The sequence below is a fragment of the Brachypodium distachyon genome, chromosome 2 (genome assembly GCF_000005505.3).
Source record: "Brachypodium distachyon strain Bd21 chromosome 2, Brachypodium_distachyon_v3.0, whole genome shotgun sequence".
Lineage (NCBI taxonomy): Eukaryota > Viridiplantae > Streptophyta > Magnoliopsida > Poales > Poaceae > Brachypodium > Brachypodium distachyon.
This window is the reverse complement of record NC_016132.3, coordinates 16935613-16952832: the sequence shown is the minus strand read 5'-3', so window position 1 is coordinate 16952832 and position 17220 is coordinate 16935613. Positions and strand designations below refer to the sequence as shown.

The following is a 17220-nucleotide window of genomic DNA, read 5'->3' as shown; positions in this document are numbered from 1 at the left end:
GAGCGACACCAAGACCGCATGAATGTTCACCATGTTCGCGTGCACCGAGAGTCCGAGATACGGAGTAGTCTCGTGAAATGGGCTTGGATCAATAGAAATGGGCAACTGATTAACACTGTTTTACTCCTTAGTATACAAGATTTGCCTTTTCCATTAATAAGAACAAAAACTAGAAGAATGAATAGGTACTTTGCTTCAAAAAGTTAAAGTGGGCATATAGTCTAGATTCGAAATTTTAATCTGCACAATTCAAAATGTAACACCAGCACATATGCACTTACTTATGTAGACTCAACGTGTTTAAAATTCGCGCACAGGTTTTTTAGGTTGCCCTAATTCCAGATTGGCAATGAGACGCAGATGCCTTCAGTGTGTTGCTTTAATTCCAGATTGGCAATGACACATAGAAGCCTTCAGCGTACAGAAGGACCGCTAGGCACTGTTGGCACCCTGTTAATAATAGGCTCCATCTCAAATGGAGCGACGCCATGGCTCATGTGAGTGGATTGATCAACGACGTAAGCATCATAACTCAAGGTCGGGTCATCGCTGCTGCTACCATTGTAGAAGCCTCCTTCAAGGTCACTTGCAGCGCATCCATTCTCTAGCTCAAGACATTCTTGCAACTGTGCCACCATGTCGACAATGGTGGGCCGTTGTGCCGATGCATGTGTGGTGCACTTGAGTGCAATGTCCGTGACCTTCCACACTCCATTGATGTCATAGCCATCAAGCATTCGTGCATCCACCACACCCTCGATGTTGCCCTGTGCTAGTCACTGTCGTGCCCACTGGATGACACTAGTGGGCACTGGTTCCCGTAGGACGGCCGGCTTCCCAGTGACCAACTCTAGTAACACAACACCAAAGCTATACACATCGCTCTTGGTCGTCAGCTGCATCGTTGCTTGGTACTCTGGATCCACGTATCCCGGTGTGCCGACAATACTGTTCGTGGACACGTGGGTGCTATTGTCGCTGTTGAAGGCCTTGGACAAGCCGAAGTCGGCAATCTTAGCCTCTAGCCTTGCATTGAGCAGGATGTTGCTGGCCTTCACATCCCTGTGAATCAAAAGCGGGTTGCATCCCTTGTGTAGGTACTCCAGTCCTACGCATCATCAAATTAACCAGCCAATGCTCAAGTTTCTGAAAACACAAAAGCTCATCGAGTAGGCCGACTGCATCTGATTCTGCATTCACGTCCGTACCTTGAGCAGATTCAAGTGCAATTCGGAGTCTCTGTCTCCAAGGTAGACACCCTCCGTCACGGTTGCTTCTTGGAAATTGATTGCATTATGAATTTAGGAAAATATAATAGGTACTTGACATGAATAACTGTAACATTTTGTGAGCGTGAAGTGTTGTAGTTATAGTGAAAAATATATAAAAAAAATCCTCTAGCTTGTATCTTTTGTGGTGAAGCAGTTTGTTTTTGGAAAATAATTGCTACAGGTGGCACCCTTTTGTCGGACCTATCCTAGACTTTTTAATATTGTCCATAATAAACATGCCAATGTCACATAGAGTTAAGGTTCCGTTGAATGTTGAATTCAAGTGGACCTTGACAGGTCAACATTTGGTGGATTGACATGTTATCGTCCTTAAAGTTGCGGATGTTACTCTTCTCCAAGAAGAACCTGTGGGTGTCAAGATCAGATTTTGATCTAAACATCCGTAGAAACTTAAATTTTTCTTTGGTATTTATTTCGATGTGTCATTCTTATAAAGGACAACTTAGCAAAATGTCACTGGTAGGGGGACATTAGGTGTAGCTTTTGTTACAGGAGACGGTGCCATGCCTTTTTTTGTATACAGTTGCCCGTATTGCTTGCTGGCAGGTTGCACATTTGATATTTAACATTATTCAGCCACATAGCATGGTTGATAGTTCACATTTTATGGTCTTGGTTCAAGGGGTGCATAAGTCTCTTTGGTCTCTAATTTTTGTTGGTGCTGTGGCAATCTGTTGGTCCATTTGGCCCTGCAGAAATGATACTACTGTTTTTGAAGAAACAAAAGAAAGTTGACTCCCTAATGCAGGTACTATACTCATGTATCAACTCAATCCTGGGCTTTACTACAGTAGGTTGAAATTGGTGCCAAACAATTGGAGTGCCTTGCGCGATAATTTGTATTCCGGTTGGGTCATGCATGGCTTCCTACTGTTGTTTAATTGTGCTTAAAGACCAACTTCGTGGGCATGTTTGCGTGGTCTTTTGTAAAAACTCTGTAATAATCAACGGTTGTGTGCATCTATATATGGAGACGATAAAAGTTCATTTTCTAACAATACTAGTGCACTAATCGGTTAGGGCACTGCTGGTTTTTTGGGGACAAAACACTAAACTCTAAAGTTACACCTGTAACTAAACAAAACTTGCATACCTGCAATGTGCTCTTGCAGGGTTCCTTCCGACATGTACTCGTAGACAAGTGCCATGTATTCTCCATCGTTGCAGTAACCGATTATGGACACAAGATTCTTGTGATGAATCCGGGTCAAAATCTGTGCCTGGATAAAATATCCATGACTCAGGAAACTTCACTCCGAGATCTCTTGAACCTTAAAACATCAATTGTAGTGAAAAAGGTTCTACCTCAGCAAGGAACTCCTTGACACCTTGATTGGAAGAATGAGACCGTAACTTCACCGCCACCCGGGTGCCGTCATCCAGGAAGTCGTCATAGACGTATCCAAACCCTCCCCGACCAAGCACTCGCTGGAAGTTGTTCGTCATAATCTCGAGCTCCTTGTACGTGAACCAGCGGCTCTCCAGTCGCAGCGAGCTGTCCCCATAGGCATCTCTTCTCGTCTCGTTCTGCGGCTTTACGGAGTTGTTCATTGATCCTGAATTCGTAGGTGACATACTCCAGATCATATTAGAAGTGCTCAGTTAATGAAAAATACATCCTATAGTCGGGTCCTGTTTGGGTTGTTGTATTTTCGTGGGGTTGTATTTAGTTCAACTCCACCCAAAGTTGAACTAAATACCAACCATTAGAAAATATATATACAACAGTCCAAACAGGGCCTTAAAGTGTTCGTACCAAAGCCTCACCGTGCTGTCTCCGTTTGAGGAAGCAAAAGAGTAGTACCATCGCTAATATTAATGCAACTACCAGAGCTACAGGAACAGAAATGTAGATGGCCAGCTTGCCGTTCCTCTTAGTTGTAGCAGGCTGACATGAACTCCTACTGGTACAGAGGTTTGGATTGTTGCCGTATCTAACAAAAGATGAGATGAAGATACTGAATCAAGTTTTCGGTCACTTTATTAAGTATCATGGTAGTCAGCATATAGAAATATACCTTAGACTCAGGGAGCCATCTTGAATCCTTTTCAGTAGTCCAGAGGGGATTGATCCGTTCAGCTGGTTGCCTGACAAATCTCTACAAAAACCACATACTGCTTACATGACTCGAAGTAGTTCACAGCAAAATGGATAAATTTTGTAGAGAATTCGAGGTGGACCTAACACACTACGAGAGGGCCTATTCACCTATACCAACTACTTTGGTGTAGTTGATTAGTCCCTTTTTATTTCTACTTACTTAGTGCAAGCTTCCGGGCGGCAGAGCCACTCACGTTAAAGCAAGTCTTGAATCCGGGCGGCTATGCCACTCACGTTGAAACAAGACCGTTGTGATTTCGGGCGAATCCGCTCACGTTAAATCACAACTTATATGCACTAAGTACTTAGAAATAACAAGGCCTAACCGGGAGACTTATATGAACAAAGTAGTATTATATTGCTTTAGGAATATTAGTACAAGAGAGAGCATACACACCTTACACTTGCTCACACCTTGTTCTCCACCTTCTTCACTTCCTTATTCTCTACTACACAAGGTGTGAGGCAAGGGTCTCTATTTATAGGACTACATGGCCATTGGATCTTTGACATGTGTCAAAATCTTAGCCATTGATACAAAATATCTAAAACCTTCGACACACTTCTACATAAATATCTAGGTACTAGAAGTTTTCCTATTTATTTATTTTAAACTCCTATTTTAGAGTATTCCAAAGCTTGTACATAATTCTTCATGCATATCTAAACACTAGAAGGTTCCCTCTTTTATTTATTTTATATTCTAGAGTATTCTATAGTAATGTCTTCTTTCTTGTAATATTGAGAACACTCTAGAAGCTTGTATTGTATTCTCCAACACTCCCCCTCAATGCAAAGCTTCTTTGGTGACCATGCCAAGAGCTTCTCGAAACTTCTTGAACTTTGATTTGTTGAGACTCTTGGTGAGGATATCTGCAGTCTGGTCTTCTGTCTTTGTTGGCACCATCTCAATTTCCCCCTTAAGGACCTTTTCTCTGATGTAGTGGTAGTGCACCTCTATGTGCTTTGTCCTTGCATGGAAGACAGGATTTTCTGCTAGCCTTATAGTGGATAAGTTATCACAGAAAATCCATACCTGATCTTTTGGAGTTTGATGAAGGTCTTCCATCAATTGTTTAAGCCAGGTGCTTTCTTGTGCTGCCGCTGCCGCTGATCGATATTCTGCTTCAGTACTTGACAGTGCCACTGTAGGTTGCCTTTTGCTGCACCATGTTATGGCTCCCGATCCAAGACTGAAGAGATATCCAGTGGTTGATCTCCGTGTATCACAATCTCCGGCATAGTCGGCGTCGCAGTAACCAATAACCTGGCATTCTTTTGTTTTCTTATATAGGATGCCATAATTTAAGGTGCCTTTGACATACCTGAGTATTCGCCTTATTGCATCAAGGTGAGGCTTCTTTGGTGTGCTCATGTATCGGCTTGCCACTCCAACGGCATAGGAAATATCTGGCCGACTAAGTGTCAGATAGATAAGACTCCCGACCAGTTGCCGATACATGGTTGCATCCTCCAAGTTCTTTCCTTTGTCTTCTTGAAGTCTTGCGTTAGGATCCATAGGAGTGGAAATAGGTTTGCAGTCAAGCATCCCATACCTCTTAAGAAGGTCCTTCGCATACTTTTGTTGGCCTAAGAATATCCCATTCTTAGTGTGCTCCACCTCAAGTCCAAGGAAGTGTCTTAACTCACCAAGTTCCTTCATTTGAAATCTCATGGAGAGATTTTCCCTTGTCCTTTCTATCTCCTCGGAGTAATCTCCCGTGATGATCAAGTCATCAACATAGACTAGAACTATTGCTAATCTTCCTTCCTTGGCCATCACAAATAAACTAGAGTCTGATGGAGCAACTTTAAAGCCATTGTGTACTAGGAACTCACCGATCTTTCCGTACCATGCTCTTGGTGCTTGCTTTAGCCCGTAGAGTGCCTTCTTTAGTTTGCAGACATGCTCGGGGTATTTCTTGCTCTCAAACCCCTTTGGCTGCTCCATGTAAATCTCCTTGTCAAGTTCTCCATGCAGAAAGGCATTCTTGACATCTATCTGCCACAACTCCCAAGACTTGCTGGCAGCCAATGCAAGCAAGACTCGAACTGTTGTGATTTTTGCCACCGGACTGAATGTTTCTTCATAATCCAGTCCATACTCCTACGAGAAACCTCGTGCCACAAGTCGAGCTTTATACCTTTCAATTGAGCCATCTGTTCGGGTTTTCACTTTGTAAACCCATTTGCAGGATATTGGCTTTACGTCCTTTGGCTTTGGCACTAAGTCCCATGTTTGGTTTTCCTTTAGTGCCTTAATCTCTTCTTCCATCGCCTTCTGCCACTCAGGGCCTCGTACTGCTTCTTCATAGGAAGATGGCTCAATAGGTAAAGACTCATCGGCAAGAGCAGCATTAGCGTATCTTGGATTGGGCTTCCTGGGTCTTGTTGATCTTCGAAGTTCTTGATCATGCTCCTCGGTTTGTGGCTCTTCAGGTTGGTGTATGCCAGTCTTCCACGGACTCTTGGTCTTACTTGGTGAGCTCCTTTCTCCTTCACTTGGGGTTTCTAGCTTCTGATCTCTTTCTTCTTCTATAACCTCCTCCACGTCAGGTGATTCAGGAATCTCTTCTTTCTTAGGGGACCACCATGAAGAAGCTTCATCGAACACAATGTTCCTTGAGGTGTGACATTTACCTGTGGTTGGATCACAACACCTCCATCCTTTTCGAGCATCATCGTAACCAACGAAGATGCACCTCTTCGCTTTCTTTTCAAACTTGGTTCTTAGGTGATCTGGCACAAAGATATAGCATACGCAACCAAATACCTTGAGGTGGCTGATGGCTGGTTTCATCCTCCAAAGCTTCTCATGTGGTGATTTGAACCCCAACCTCACTTGTGGTAGCCTATTAATCACATGAGCTGCAGTCCTCATACACTCGGCCCAGAGTCTTCCAGGAACATTTTTGGCATGCAACATACTCCGACAAGTTTCCGCAAGGTGACGATTCTTGCGCTCCGCTACTCCATTTTGTTGTGGAGTATTAGGGCAAGTTAACTGCCTTTTTATCTTATTTTTCTTGAGATAGATGGTGAACTCATTGGATAAATATTCTCTCCCATTGTCAGTGCGTAGGCACCGTATCTTATACTCGAGTTCACCTTCTATCATATCCTTAAATTCCTTAAATTTCATAAAGGTCTCAGACTTCTCCTTCATAAATTATACCCAAACGTACCTTGAGAAGTCGTCGATGAAGGTCACCATGTATCTCATGCCTCCAAGTGATATTTGCTTGACTGGGCCAAAGACATCTGAGTGTATGAGCTCTAGAGGTACCTTTGACTGATGCTGCGACTCCTTGTATGGCAATTGGTGGGCCTTGCCATACTGACATCCAGCACAGACCATGTCTGTACGGATATCAAGATCAGGAAGCCCCTTCACTACGTGCTTCTCCATCATCTCCTTCAACTTGTGGTAGCTGACGTGTCCAAGCCGCGCATGCCAAAGATCAGCCGTCTCATTCTTCCGAGTCTTGTCTACGTATGCTGACTCAGCAGAGAGCACAAAGAGTGAGTCTCTCTTTTTCCCTTCCATGATGGGTGTGCCGATCACCTTGAGCCTTCTGAAGATTGCTACTTCTTGTGGACCAAACAGAACATACTTCCCTTCTGCTGTCAGTTGAGGTACTGACAACAGATTTTTTTTCAAACTTGGGACGTGATAGACTCTCTCAAGTTGGAGTTGTTGAGGACCATACCTTGGAACGGCTATCTTTCCAACATGGGAAATCGATAGCTTGGAGTTGTTAGCTGTCAGCACCATTTTTCCTCCCTTGTACTCGGTCATATCTTGCAACTTGTTGTCATCATTAGTCATATGGTTGGAGCACCCAGAATCAACGATCCAATCATCTTTATAGTTGATTTTTGGATCCTTGATTGCTGCAAGGGTTGGCGCCTCCATGTCCTCGTCCAACTCTTTTTCATCCCTTGCAAAGACTGGTGGCTCCATGTCTTCCTCCAACTCTTCTTCATCCATCGCAAAGGCTGGTGCCTCCATATCTTCCTCCAAGTCTTCTATGTCAACCTCTTGAGAGTATCCAGCTTCGGCGTCCCATTCTTCTTCGCTCATGGATGCTTCTAGAGTGATCTCCTCTTTCTCCTTTGTGGTGGCCACATTCCCTTCATAACGCCTTCTTGGATATCGACATTCTCGAGTAAGGTGACCTTTCTTACCACAATTGGAGCATCCATCATTTGACCTCCTTGGAAATCGGCATTCTCGAGCAAAGTGACCTGCCTTGCCACAGTTGAAGCATCCATCACTTGGTCTCCTTGCATTCTTCTCGTACCATTTTGGTCCTTGTCTTTCTCGTTGGTCTCTCCCTGAAGAGTTGCTTCTCTCCTTTGGATGTTCTTTCCCACCTTCTGTCCACTTAGGCTTGGGCTTCCATTGTTTTTGGTGTGGGCTCTTCTTCTTAGCGAAAAGTGCCTCCTCTTCTTCCTTTATGGTTATGCTCCCCATCTTCTTAGCTAACTCCTCTTGATTTACCAATAAATTCTCCAACTCCACTACTGAAGGTGGAGTAGGCCATCCCATCACCGCAGCCATAAACCCATTGTATTCGGGTCTAAGACCGTGGATGATGATTCTCTTCATCCGAGTCTCGCTCACCTTCTCATCCGGGGCAAGTTGGGATATCTCACGGCAAATAAACTTCACCTTCGAAAAATATTGACTGATGGATAGATTGCCTTGTGAGATACCTGCGAGCTCATTTTCCAAGAGCTGGAGCCGTGCTTCATTTTTCCTTGAGAATAGCTTCGCCAAAGTCTCACATGCCTCCTTAGGTGTCTTCTCATCACGGATGTGCTCCAATAGGTCCTCTTCGATGGTCGTCTTCAATACAAACATGGCCTTCCCTGACTTGATCTTCCATTTCCGCAAGGCATCAGCATTCTCTGGAGGAAATGCTTCGGTGCCCGCAACGACCTCCCATAGGTCCTGACCTTGTAGGTAGGACTCCATGCAGGTCTGCCAATAGCCATAGTTGTGGCTATTAAGCTTCCTGATCCCGCTGCTTGAGCTAGCAAGATCCGCCATGGTGACTTGCGCCCAGCGTCAAGTAAGCTTTGGTCCCGGACCAGCTTCACAGTCCCAGACTGTGCACCAGCAGAGTCTCCCCTCAGCGCCTTCTTGTTGCACCGAACAAAGCAAGCACCCCGTGCTTACAACTCTTCCTCCAAATGACGGTCCCGGACCGCCTGCTCTGATACCAACTGTAGAGAATTCGAGGTGGACCTAACACACTACGAGAGGGCCTATTCACCTATACCAACTACTTTGGTGTAGTTGATTAGTCCCTTTTTATTTCTACTTACTTAGTGCAAGCTTCCGGGCGGCAGAGCCACTCACGTTAAAGCAAGTCTTGAATCCGGGCGGCTATGCCACTCACGTTGAAACAAGACCGTTGTGATTTCGGGCGAATCCGCTCACGTTAAATCACAACTTATATGCACTAAGTACTTAGAAATAACAAGGCCTAACCGGGAGACTTATATGAACAAAGTAGTATTATATTGCTTTAGGAATATTAGTACAAGAGAGAGCATACACACCTTACACTTGCTCACACCTTGTTCTCCACCTTCTTCACTTCCTTATTCTCTACTACACAAGGTGTGAGGCAAGGGTCTCTATTTATAGGACTACATGGCCATTGGATCTTTGACATGTGTCAAAATCTTAGCCATTGATACAAAATATCTAAAACCTTCGACACACTTCTACATAAATATCTAGGTACTAGAAGTTTTCCTATTTATTTATTTTAAACTCCTATTTTAGAGTATTCCAAAGCTTGTACATAATTCTTCATGCATATCTAAACACTAGAAGGTTCCCTCTTTTATTTATTTTATATTCTAGAGTATTCTATAGTAATGTCTTCTTTCTTGTAATATTGAGAACATTCTAGAAGTTTGCATTGTATTCTCCAACAAATTTGACAAAGGCTTGCCCAACTTACAGAACTGCCAATGAAGGTAATTGAGAAAGGACATCTGGAATTGGGCCTATCAAGTTATTATTTGACAGATCTCTGCAAGATAGGATACAAGGTCTTTTTTTTTCTTAACCTCTTTGTTGCAGAAAGCTACAAACGAGGCCGGAATATTTGCAGAACTCGGAACGTACAAGTATTGGACAGCCTTGAGATTAGCGAAAGAAGAGGATATATCACCATTCAGGCCACTTGAGGACAGGTTTCTACAAAAAGCAGCATAAATATCAAGTTCCAGTGTATCAGTTTCACTGGCATGATAATTACATAACCTTCTACAATCTCCGTTAATTCGGCCATGAACACAAGTCAGTATATCTGGATAGATAGGAACTGCTTACATGGTACTGATCCTTGGAGGGCTGGCAATGGCGTAGCCGCAGGTCAATCTGTCCCAGGACATATTCTCTGGAACACACGGGTCGCCCATCCAATTTTTCTTCACCTGATATTTGGCCTTGATCGCCATGATGGCATATACTACAGACACGAGCATATTCAGTAGCATGCACGAGGGTTTAATTTGACGAAATGGGTACCATAATACTTTTTTTTAAAGGACAATCAGTACCAGAATACTTTCATCTCAGATAATTAAAACTAAATTCAGATTTTGGTCAAAATCAAATTCGTTTGATGATTTTTTGTCCTTTCGGAATAATTCTGAGCGAGAACATTACATACCGTCCTGGGAGTCCGTGGCAAGGGTGGTGGTGGGGATGACGGAGTACACCTCGGCTGCGCTGATGATCGGCGGCAGCGTGGAGTTGGCCGTGGCGTTGATAGTGACGTCGTAGCGGCTGTGCCGGGAAGGGATGCTAATGTATGTGGCGCTGGTGTAGAGGTAGTCGGGCCTGAAGCCGCTTGAGAACCACGACTTGCCGTTGAGGTTTACGTAGAACTCACGCACGGCGCCGCTGGGGAGCTGCTGCAGCTCAGAGAAGTGCATGATGGCGATGTAGCCTGGCGACGCGTCGTTGGGCTGGGGCACTGCGTCCCAGAGGAACTCGATGCCCTGCCAGATGTTCGGCGACCTGATCGCCGTCTGCATCACCGCCGTCGGCACGTCGAAGAGATCATGCTCAATGTTCTGCACCTTCTTCGTCGTTGATATCACGGCCCAGTCTGCCGCGTTCGCCCACGGCATCCATACCCGGTCGTGTGGATCATCAGGGTACCTGACCGATTAATCATCCGATTTATAGTTTAGTCAATGAATCGGCGCGTGGGCACCATGGGGAAATTGGGAATTGTTAAGCATACTTGACAATGCCGGACACGTCGGTTGGTCCGAAGTTTATCCTGGCATGTAGGACAAGGCCCTGCGATGCGATGGCCTGCGGGTAGAGAGTCCTCTTGAGCGGCCTCAGATCGATCCCGGAGATGAACGGCGTCCCGGCGCCAGTGTTGACGAGGCAGACCTGCACGTAGTCGTCGGGCACCACGACAATGACCTCCATGAGCATCGCCTCATCGGGCCTCGTGACGTTGACCGCCGTCCAGAAGTTGACCCCCACGTAGAGGTGGAACACGGGGGGCCGGTCGAGGCCGTCGTAGTTGCCGTACTTGAACCTGGCCCGGATCAGGTACTTAAGCCCGCGCTCGATGGACCGGAGTGTGTAGCAGTTCCTCGTGCCGGCTGGGGAAGGGAAGCTGCGCACGTTGTACCAGCTCCTGACTAGCGACGGGGTGATGTACTCAGCCGAGATATTGTGGTTGGTGCCAGCGTCGATGAAGCCGGCGTCCGTGGCATAGGAGAGCTTGGTGGTGTCGTTCACGTAGCCTGTCTCCCCGGGGAGACCGCAGTCTATGCTTATGAATCCTGCAGTATAATTACGAGACTTGATGAAGCAAAATGTACCTGGAAATAGCTAGCTAGTGTAATCAATCGTGCACGAGCAAACATGCATGCATACCTTTGCTGTCAGGCTGGGCGCGAGCTTGGAGCACGATGGCGGCGGAGGAGGCGAGGCAGACAAACGCGAGCCATGGTGTGGCCGCCATTGTTCGCGCCGCTGATTCAGATTGCTCTGTTGCACAACGCAGAGGACGGATGGAGCAGAAATATAGTATGTTTGACTCTGGGCGGCCTGATAATATAATAGGAAAGCTAACTCTGGCTCCAAAAAGAAGTAGGAAAGCCAACTCTGTTGTCCCTGTCTGTCAGATTGGCATTAGCTTGCAGCCTAGCAATAAAATGACCACATTGGCTGCATCACCATGATTAACGACGTCAGCAGTAAGCACACGATACCCAACTTGCATGGAGCGGCGGCGGTACGTGATTCCTTGACGAGTAGGCCATGTTCGAACCTTCGAATGCTACCTCGCCTTGGTCGTATACGAAGAAACGACAAGCGGATAACATGGGCGGAGAGTTGACTTGCCCTTCGAACCGGGTCAACGCGTCCTGGCCGTGGAACTGATATGCGTGCTTAATCATTGGCCACATCTATCTAAGTAAGGATCCAAAACAAAGAATGAGATAGAGATATTGGCGTGACCAGTTCAGAAAACACTTTGCACTGAAGCACATGACCACATCGAAACCATCTTCAGCTCCATGACCACATCGATCTAAGTAAGGATGCAAGTCATCCAACAGAGAGACTCACGTACACTACACAGACACAAAATCAAGAGGATCCAGACTGATTAAAGAACAAGAAAACCTCCGTCCCGCGACGGCCGACTCGACCTCTGGACGGCACAGAGGCGCTGGCAATAGGTGGGGACAGGTGGGCTGCGCCTGCCCGTGTCCCGGCTTGGCCGCAGAGGGCGCTGGAACCGCAGCTGCTCCAGGCCAGGTACTCGTCGTCATCGCCTCCGGTGTGAGTGGCGCTGACGAGGCACGAGCCGTGGTGGCGGTTGCGCGTGTCCCGGCTGGGCTCCAAAGGGCGAAGGAATCGAAGCCGCTGCATGCGGCGGCGGCTGCTGCTACGGAGGCCAGCGGCGGATCAAGTAGGCTAGCGGCGGCGGCCAGCAGGTGTAGGCCAGCTCGAGACGGGGGACGGCGCGTGGCGGCGGTCGTGGCATCGCGGCGGAGGCGCGGAGCGGCCGAGCGGGGGATTGGGAGGAGAACCGATTCTAAACCCACGGGCTCATACGGAGCAAACTGTTTAGGCCCAAACCCAACTGTTCCAGCTCCTCCATGAACCCAAGTACCCAACCCAAACCGAACTTTCTAGACTTTCAGCCCGTTTTGACCTCAACCGACTCAAAGGTAAAAGACCACCCATTTTAAACCAGGTTATACGTGTGGCCCAATGCTCCAATGGCCCATTATACGCAGAAAAAGGGACAACGTAACAGACTCGACCTCCCCGGCTCCAACCGATACGGCGGAAGAACAGGCAGGCCGCAGGCGTGCCCGGGCCCGACCTCCAACCGCGCTCTCGGCGCCGTGGCGGGTCCACGAGCCACGGCTCCGAGCTCTCGGCGATGCCGGTGCGTCGGCGGATGCCGCATCAGCGGCTGGTGGAGCGGCGACAGGAGAACGGGATCGTGAAGAGGTACAAGGAGATGGGGATAGCGGCCGCGCTGTCGCGGCCGTGGGACTACCCGACGGCTTGCCGCGAGCTGGCCGAGCTCCTGCGCCACGGGTACGCGGGCCTCCCGAAGGCCGCCAAGGCCCTCGTCGCCAGCGACGTCCTAACCGCCTTCCGCCTCCTCCCCGAGTAAGCGAAAAAGCCGTCCCATGATCCCTCACATCCAATCTCGCGTCCCAGATGTGCGCAATTCCGCCAAAATTTCCTGTGCTCTTGCTTTGCGGATCCAGGTCCAGGGCTCGTGCCGGATTATTGCGTGGAAAAATAGGATTTAGTGCTTCAATATGCCCTGATGACGGCTGGTCTGTCCCTGTTGTGTATACTTTGCATGCTGGAGTAACTCGTATTAGGATTCTAAGGGCTACTTGTGTCCCTAGAATTGCTCATTTGTTAAGCTTGCTTAACAAATTTCTGTCGGTAATAGTGCATCATGAGCAAGTTGTAATTTTCACAGTTAGTTCTTGCATTCGATAGTCAATGGAAGATGAGTGCTTAAAATAAACTTGTAGAGAAAGTTTGGCTTTTAAGTTCATTCTTCTGCAAAATTGGTTGTTCAGCCTAAGCAAAGTTTGCCCAAGAAAATATGCACTGAGGCTGATGATTTATTAATGCACACAAATGTTTTAGAACTAATGTTTATACAATTAAAGAAATTAAAGGAGGCTTCATCACAGGAGGCCTTAGAAATTGGTTTGAACTTTTCAGTCTTTTGTGCTGTACCGGAACGAGTGCTATATGCCCGCCGCCTACCTCTCTACAATTTGTCCTGTTCCACCAATGCTTTGTCAGGGGTTTTGGTATCATTGGAGTTAGTTTGCGAAGTTGATAAACTTTTCACTCTAAGTCCATGTTTAGTTATGAAATTTGGAACTGTCTAATCTGGTTTGTGCTTAATGTGCTGTGTGCTTGCATATCTTTTCCATGTACAATAAAGATTCCAGTCATGCTTGTTTAAAATAAGCACGGTACTAAGGGGAAATCTCGCATTAAACTTTATTTTTTCATCGAGCATTTCTACCGTGCTTGGATATTTTCACAGCCATCCAGAGGGCTCTGATCTAATTGCCCACGCCTTGTGGTATCTCTGTGTTTACCGCGGCGTTGATGCCAAACGTGGTGTGGACTTGCCAAGTTGCCGCTGAACTTCCTTTCTTGTTCTCACATATGGCTTGCCTCCTCCAACTGGTTTCTCAGTCTGATGGTGGTGGCACATCAAGATTCATGATGTCAGGTTCACATGACTCGAGCAAACAGGAAAAGTCACTCGCTAGTCACTAGCTTTGCTGGGATAGATAATTCATTTGTAGATGGATTCATGGTTGAGATATCTGCATGGCTTTGCCAGATCCACGGTAGCCACGTGCTGGATGCCTTGTTGATTGTCGACAAAACATCCCGAGCGTACTTCTGGACGGGCCAAACAGCGTCGGCTGCAAGCTCCAGTATGTGAGAGGGATCATGCACTAGGTGGGATACGCCCAGGCCCCAATCAGAGGTCTTCTTGGAAAGGGGATAGAAGGGAGCATTGTCGAGCGTGGTGGTGCAGTGTGTGGCCACCAGCAAAGGTGAGAGAGGTGTGAAACGATCATCGGGCTGCCTTTTTTTAGATTATGAGGACCTTATTGATTCTTACCACCACATCAAGATGATACAATTGTCACAAGAATTCAATCACTCGGCCTCTACATAAGATGCACACAACCACAACCACAGCCACAAAACGCGTCAAGAAAAAAAGGTACAAATTCTCCGACGAGGCAAAAAAACAGCTAGTTGAGGGAGCGTCGACCCATATAGTAGACCGACAGCCATGTTTGGTAAAGACCTCCCTGTCTGCCCGCTCCACGTGCGTACACGCAGTGGACACCAAGTCCTGGTCCTCGATACCATTGTACCCCTACTTACATATGTGCACAAATTTAATTAGTACCTTATTTTATATAAGGATGTAACGGGTATCTCGTAGTACCTCTCAAGTACCATAGGAAAGCTCATTTCTCCAATGCCCATTTATTCTTACTAGTATGCTGTTTTTAGTTCACGACCTGACTTTATCCTTTCATGTTATTGCTACATGGTGGTTTGTACTGACCTGTTGTTTCTGGTAGTGTGCATACAGGGTATGCATTACCGGCGGCTAATGGTCTTCTCCAAGCGGTGGAAGTTTCCCTACCAAAGCAAAAGAAGTCGCAGGCTATTTCAGAGTTCAAGTGTTCTGTAGTTGCACATAAGAGGCGTGCTAGAGTTCAACAAGAGCCAGGTATAGCAGGTTCCTTCTCAAATGTGCAAATGCATTATTAGCTCCCTGCTTGGCAAACATGCAAATCTTGGTTCCGCTCATCAGAGAACTACTGTGCTCATTGCTTCTTTTATTTGGTGCTAAAATAACGTAGAATTGTAGATGTAGATGTCATTCCCTTGTGCTGTGTATTTTAACTTTTTATTAGATAAAATGTGTGCTCTTTCTTTAATTTTTCTAGGTTCTATGAAGCAACAACTATTATGTTTGAATATTCTTCTGGGATGATAACATTAACAGGCAGATGATTTCTGTCATGTCATACTTGTTCGGCCTACCTTCTCCATTTTATGCTGAAAGGTCCATAGTTTTGAACTTTTGACCATTCTCGGTATAATTTACCAAGTCATCATAAGCTCCAGCTTCCTGTCAAGATTTAGGAGTTTGAGATTGTAAATTATATTTGTATAGTGGTCATCGTGGTATTTATCTTGAACATCTTTGACAGGTCCTCCACACATACCACATGATGTGCTTGTTCATATCTTCAGTTTTCTAGACATGCGTTCTCTGGTAGCAGCTGGTCTAGTTTGCTGGTATCTTTTTTTTTCTCTCGCATCTATATACTTATTCACGCATGTGCTAGCTCTTATTCACACTTGCATATTCCCTAGAAGGTCTTGGAATTCATCTGCAAATGACAACCAACTGTGGAAAATGAACTACTCCATTTTCTTTAGCATCTGCGATGTGAGTTCAAACAGCATACCTGTATCAAGTGGTGTACAGAACAGTGATGGTCTTCTTGTGCAGAATAGCACGGATCCAGTATCTGGTGATTCCAGTTTGAACTGGAAAGAGGTTTTCCACAATAAACGTGCAGGTAATGCTCCCGCATGCCAATAATCTGGATGTAAATTGTACTCCAGAACTTATAATGGTGCTCCCTAAACATGGCTGAATGATCATTATTACAGAATACATACTTTGGAGTTCTGCATCAAACAAAGCAGTATGCCGGCAATGCCAGGCGATTATTTGGCTGAGCAACTTGACATGTGCTGCTCCACACCAATGTCCTAATAAGAACGAAAAAGATGGAGTAAAACTAACGCCTCTGTTACCTTCTACAGTAAGTACTTCTGTCTTATGCTTAATACTACTTTGTATGATAGTTTGTACTTTAAACCTGGAAGGTAGTTCATGGGTTGTAGTATAATCGACCACTCATTATACTGCAGTAGGAACTACTCCCTCCGTTCCTAAATACTTGTCGTGTTTTTAGTGCAATTTGCACTAAAACCACGACAAGCATTTCGGAACGGAGGGAGTACTTATTTTTAGATGAAACATACATTTTCTTGATAAGCCTTTTGGATGTAGTCCGTGAGCTTATTTTGCTCTCTTTTCTTTTTGGTCAGACATTGCGCTGTACATTTAACCTTTTGATTGCACTCCTTCCTGGACCAGGTTACAGGTTACATATTGAACTCTCATGGTCGGCTATCTTCATCATCTGACAGTGATGATACAGATAGTGATTCTGAAGATAATACGTCGAGACGATTTTGGAGTTGTCATTTGGACTGAGATTAGTCTTGTAAATTTGCTTTACTAATTAGTTTTGTTATACCGTAGTTGTGCACTGTTTTTGACCACTGACTACAACTCTATGAAAGGCTCAATGGGCGGAACCCAAGCTTATAAGTTGTGCTCCAATGCTATTGGCAGTAGTTTTTCATTAGCAAGTGAGAATGTTTTTTTTTTTACCAAGAAGCGAGGATGTTACTGACATGAGCAAACAGAGTATTTCCCTGCACCGTAATTTCTGCTTCACAATTAATCAGAATCAAAGCACAAGGTATACATATCCAAGAATGGATTGAAACGTTAGCAGTATATCATGAAATCGATCAAGTCATCCGTGCATTCACCCAAGCAAAAGGTTTTAGCTGCGCTTATAACAAAGGAATCCATATTAACAACGAAAATTTGACCAGATTTTCTTCATGTATTCCAACACAAA

General features: G+C 45.7%; 1 protein-coding gene and 1 pseudogene across 2 annotated transcripts; one reads left to right on the top strand and one right to left on the bottom strand.

Annotated features, from left to right (window-relative positions):
* Nucleotides 1–5: 5 nt before the first annotated feature.
* LOC100821799 lies at nt 6–11453 on the bottom strand (annotated as a pseudogene).
* Nucleotides 11454–12726: 1273 nt separating this feature from the next.
* LOC100846708 (F-box protein At5g52880) lies at nt 12727–16961 on the top strand. Of its 2 annotated transcripts, none has more exons than XM_010232834.3 (6): nt 12727–13084; nt 15064–15215; nt 15703–15790; nt 16013–16077; nt 16172–16326; nt 16665–16961. In XM_010232834.3, exons 1-6 carry the CDS (start codon nt 12849–12851, stop codon nt 16782–16784), a joined length of 816 nt encoding a protein of 271 aa, XP_010231136.1. In that variant the 5' UTR covers nt 12727–12848; the 3' UTR covers nt 16785–16961. The 2 variants fall into 2 exon arrangements, with proteins under 2 accessions (XP_010231136.1, XP_003568064.1); XM_003568016.4 differs by having other exon boundaries at nt 12728–13084; nt 15872–16077.
* Nucleotides 16962–17220: the final 259 nt, after the last annotated feature.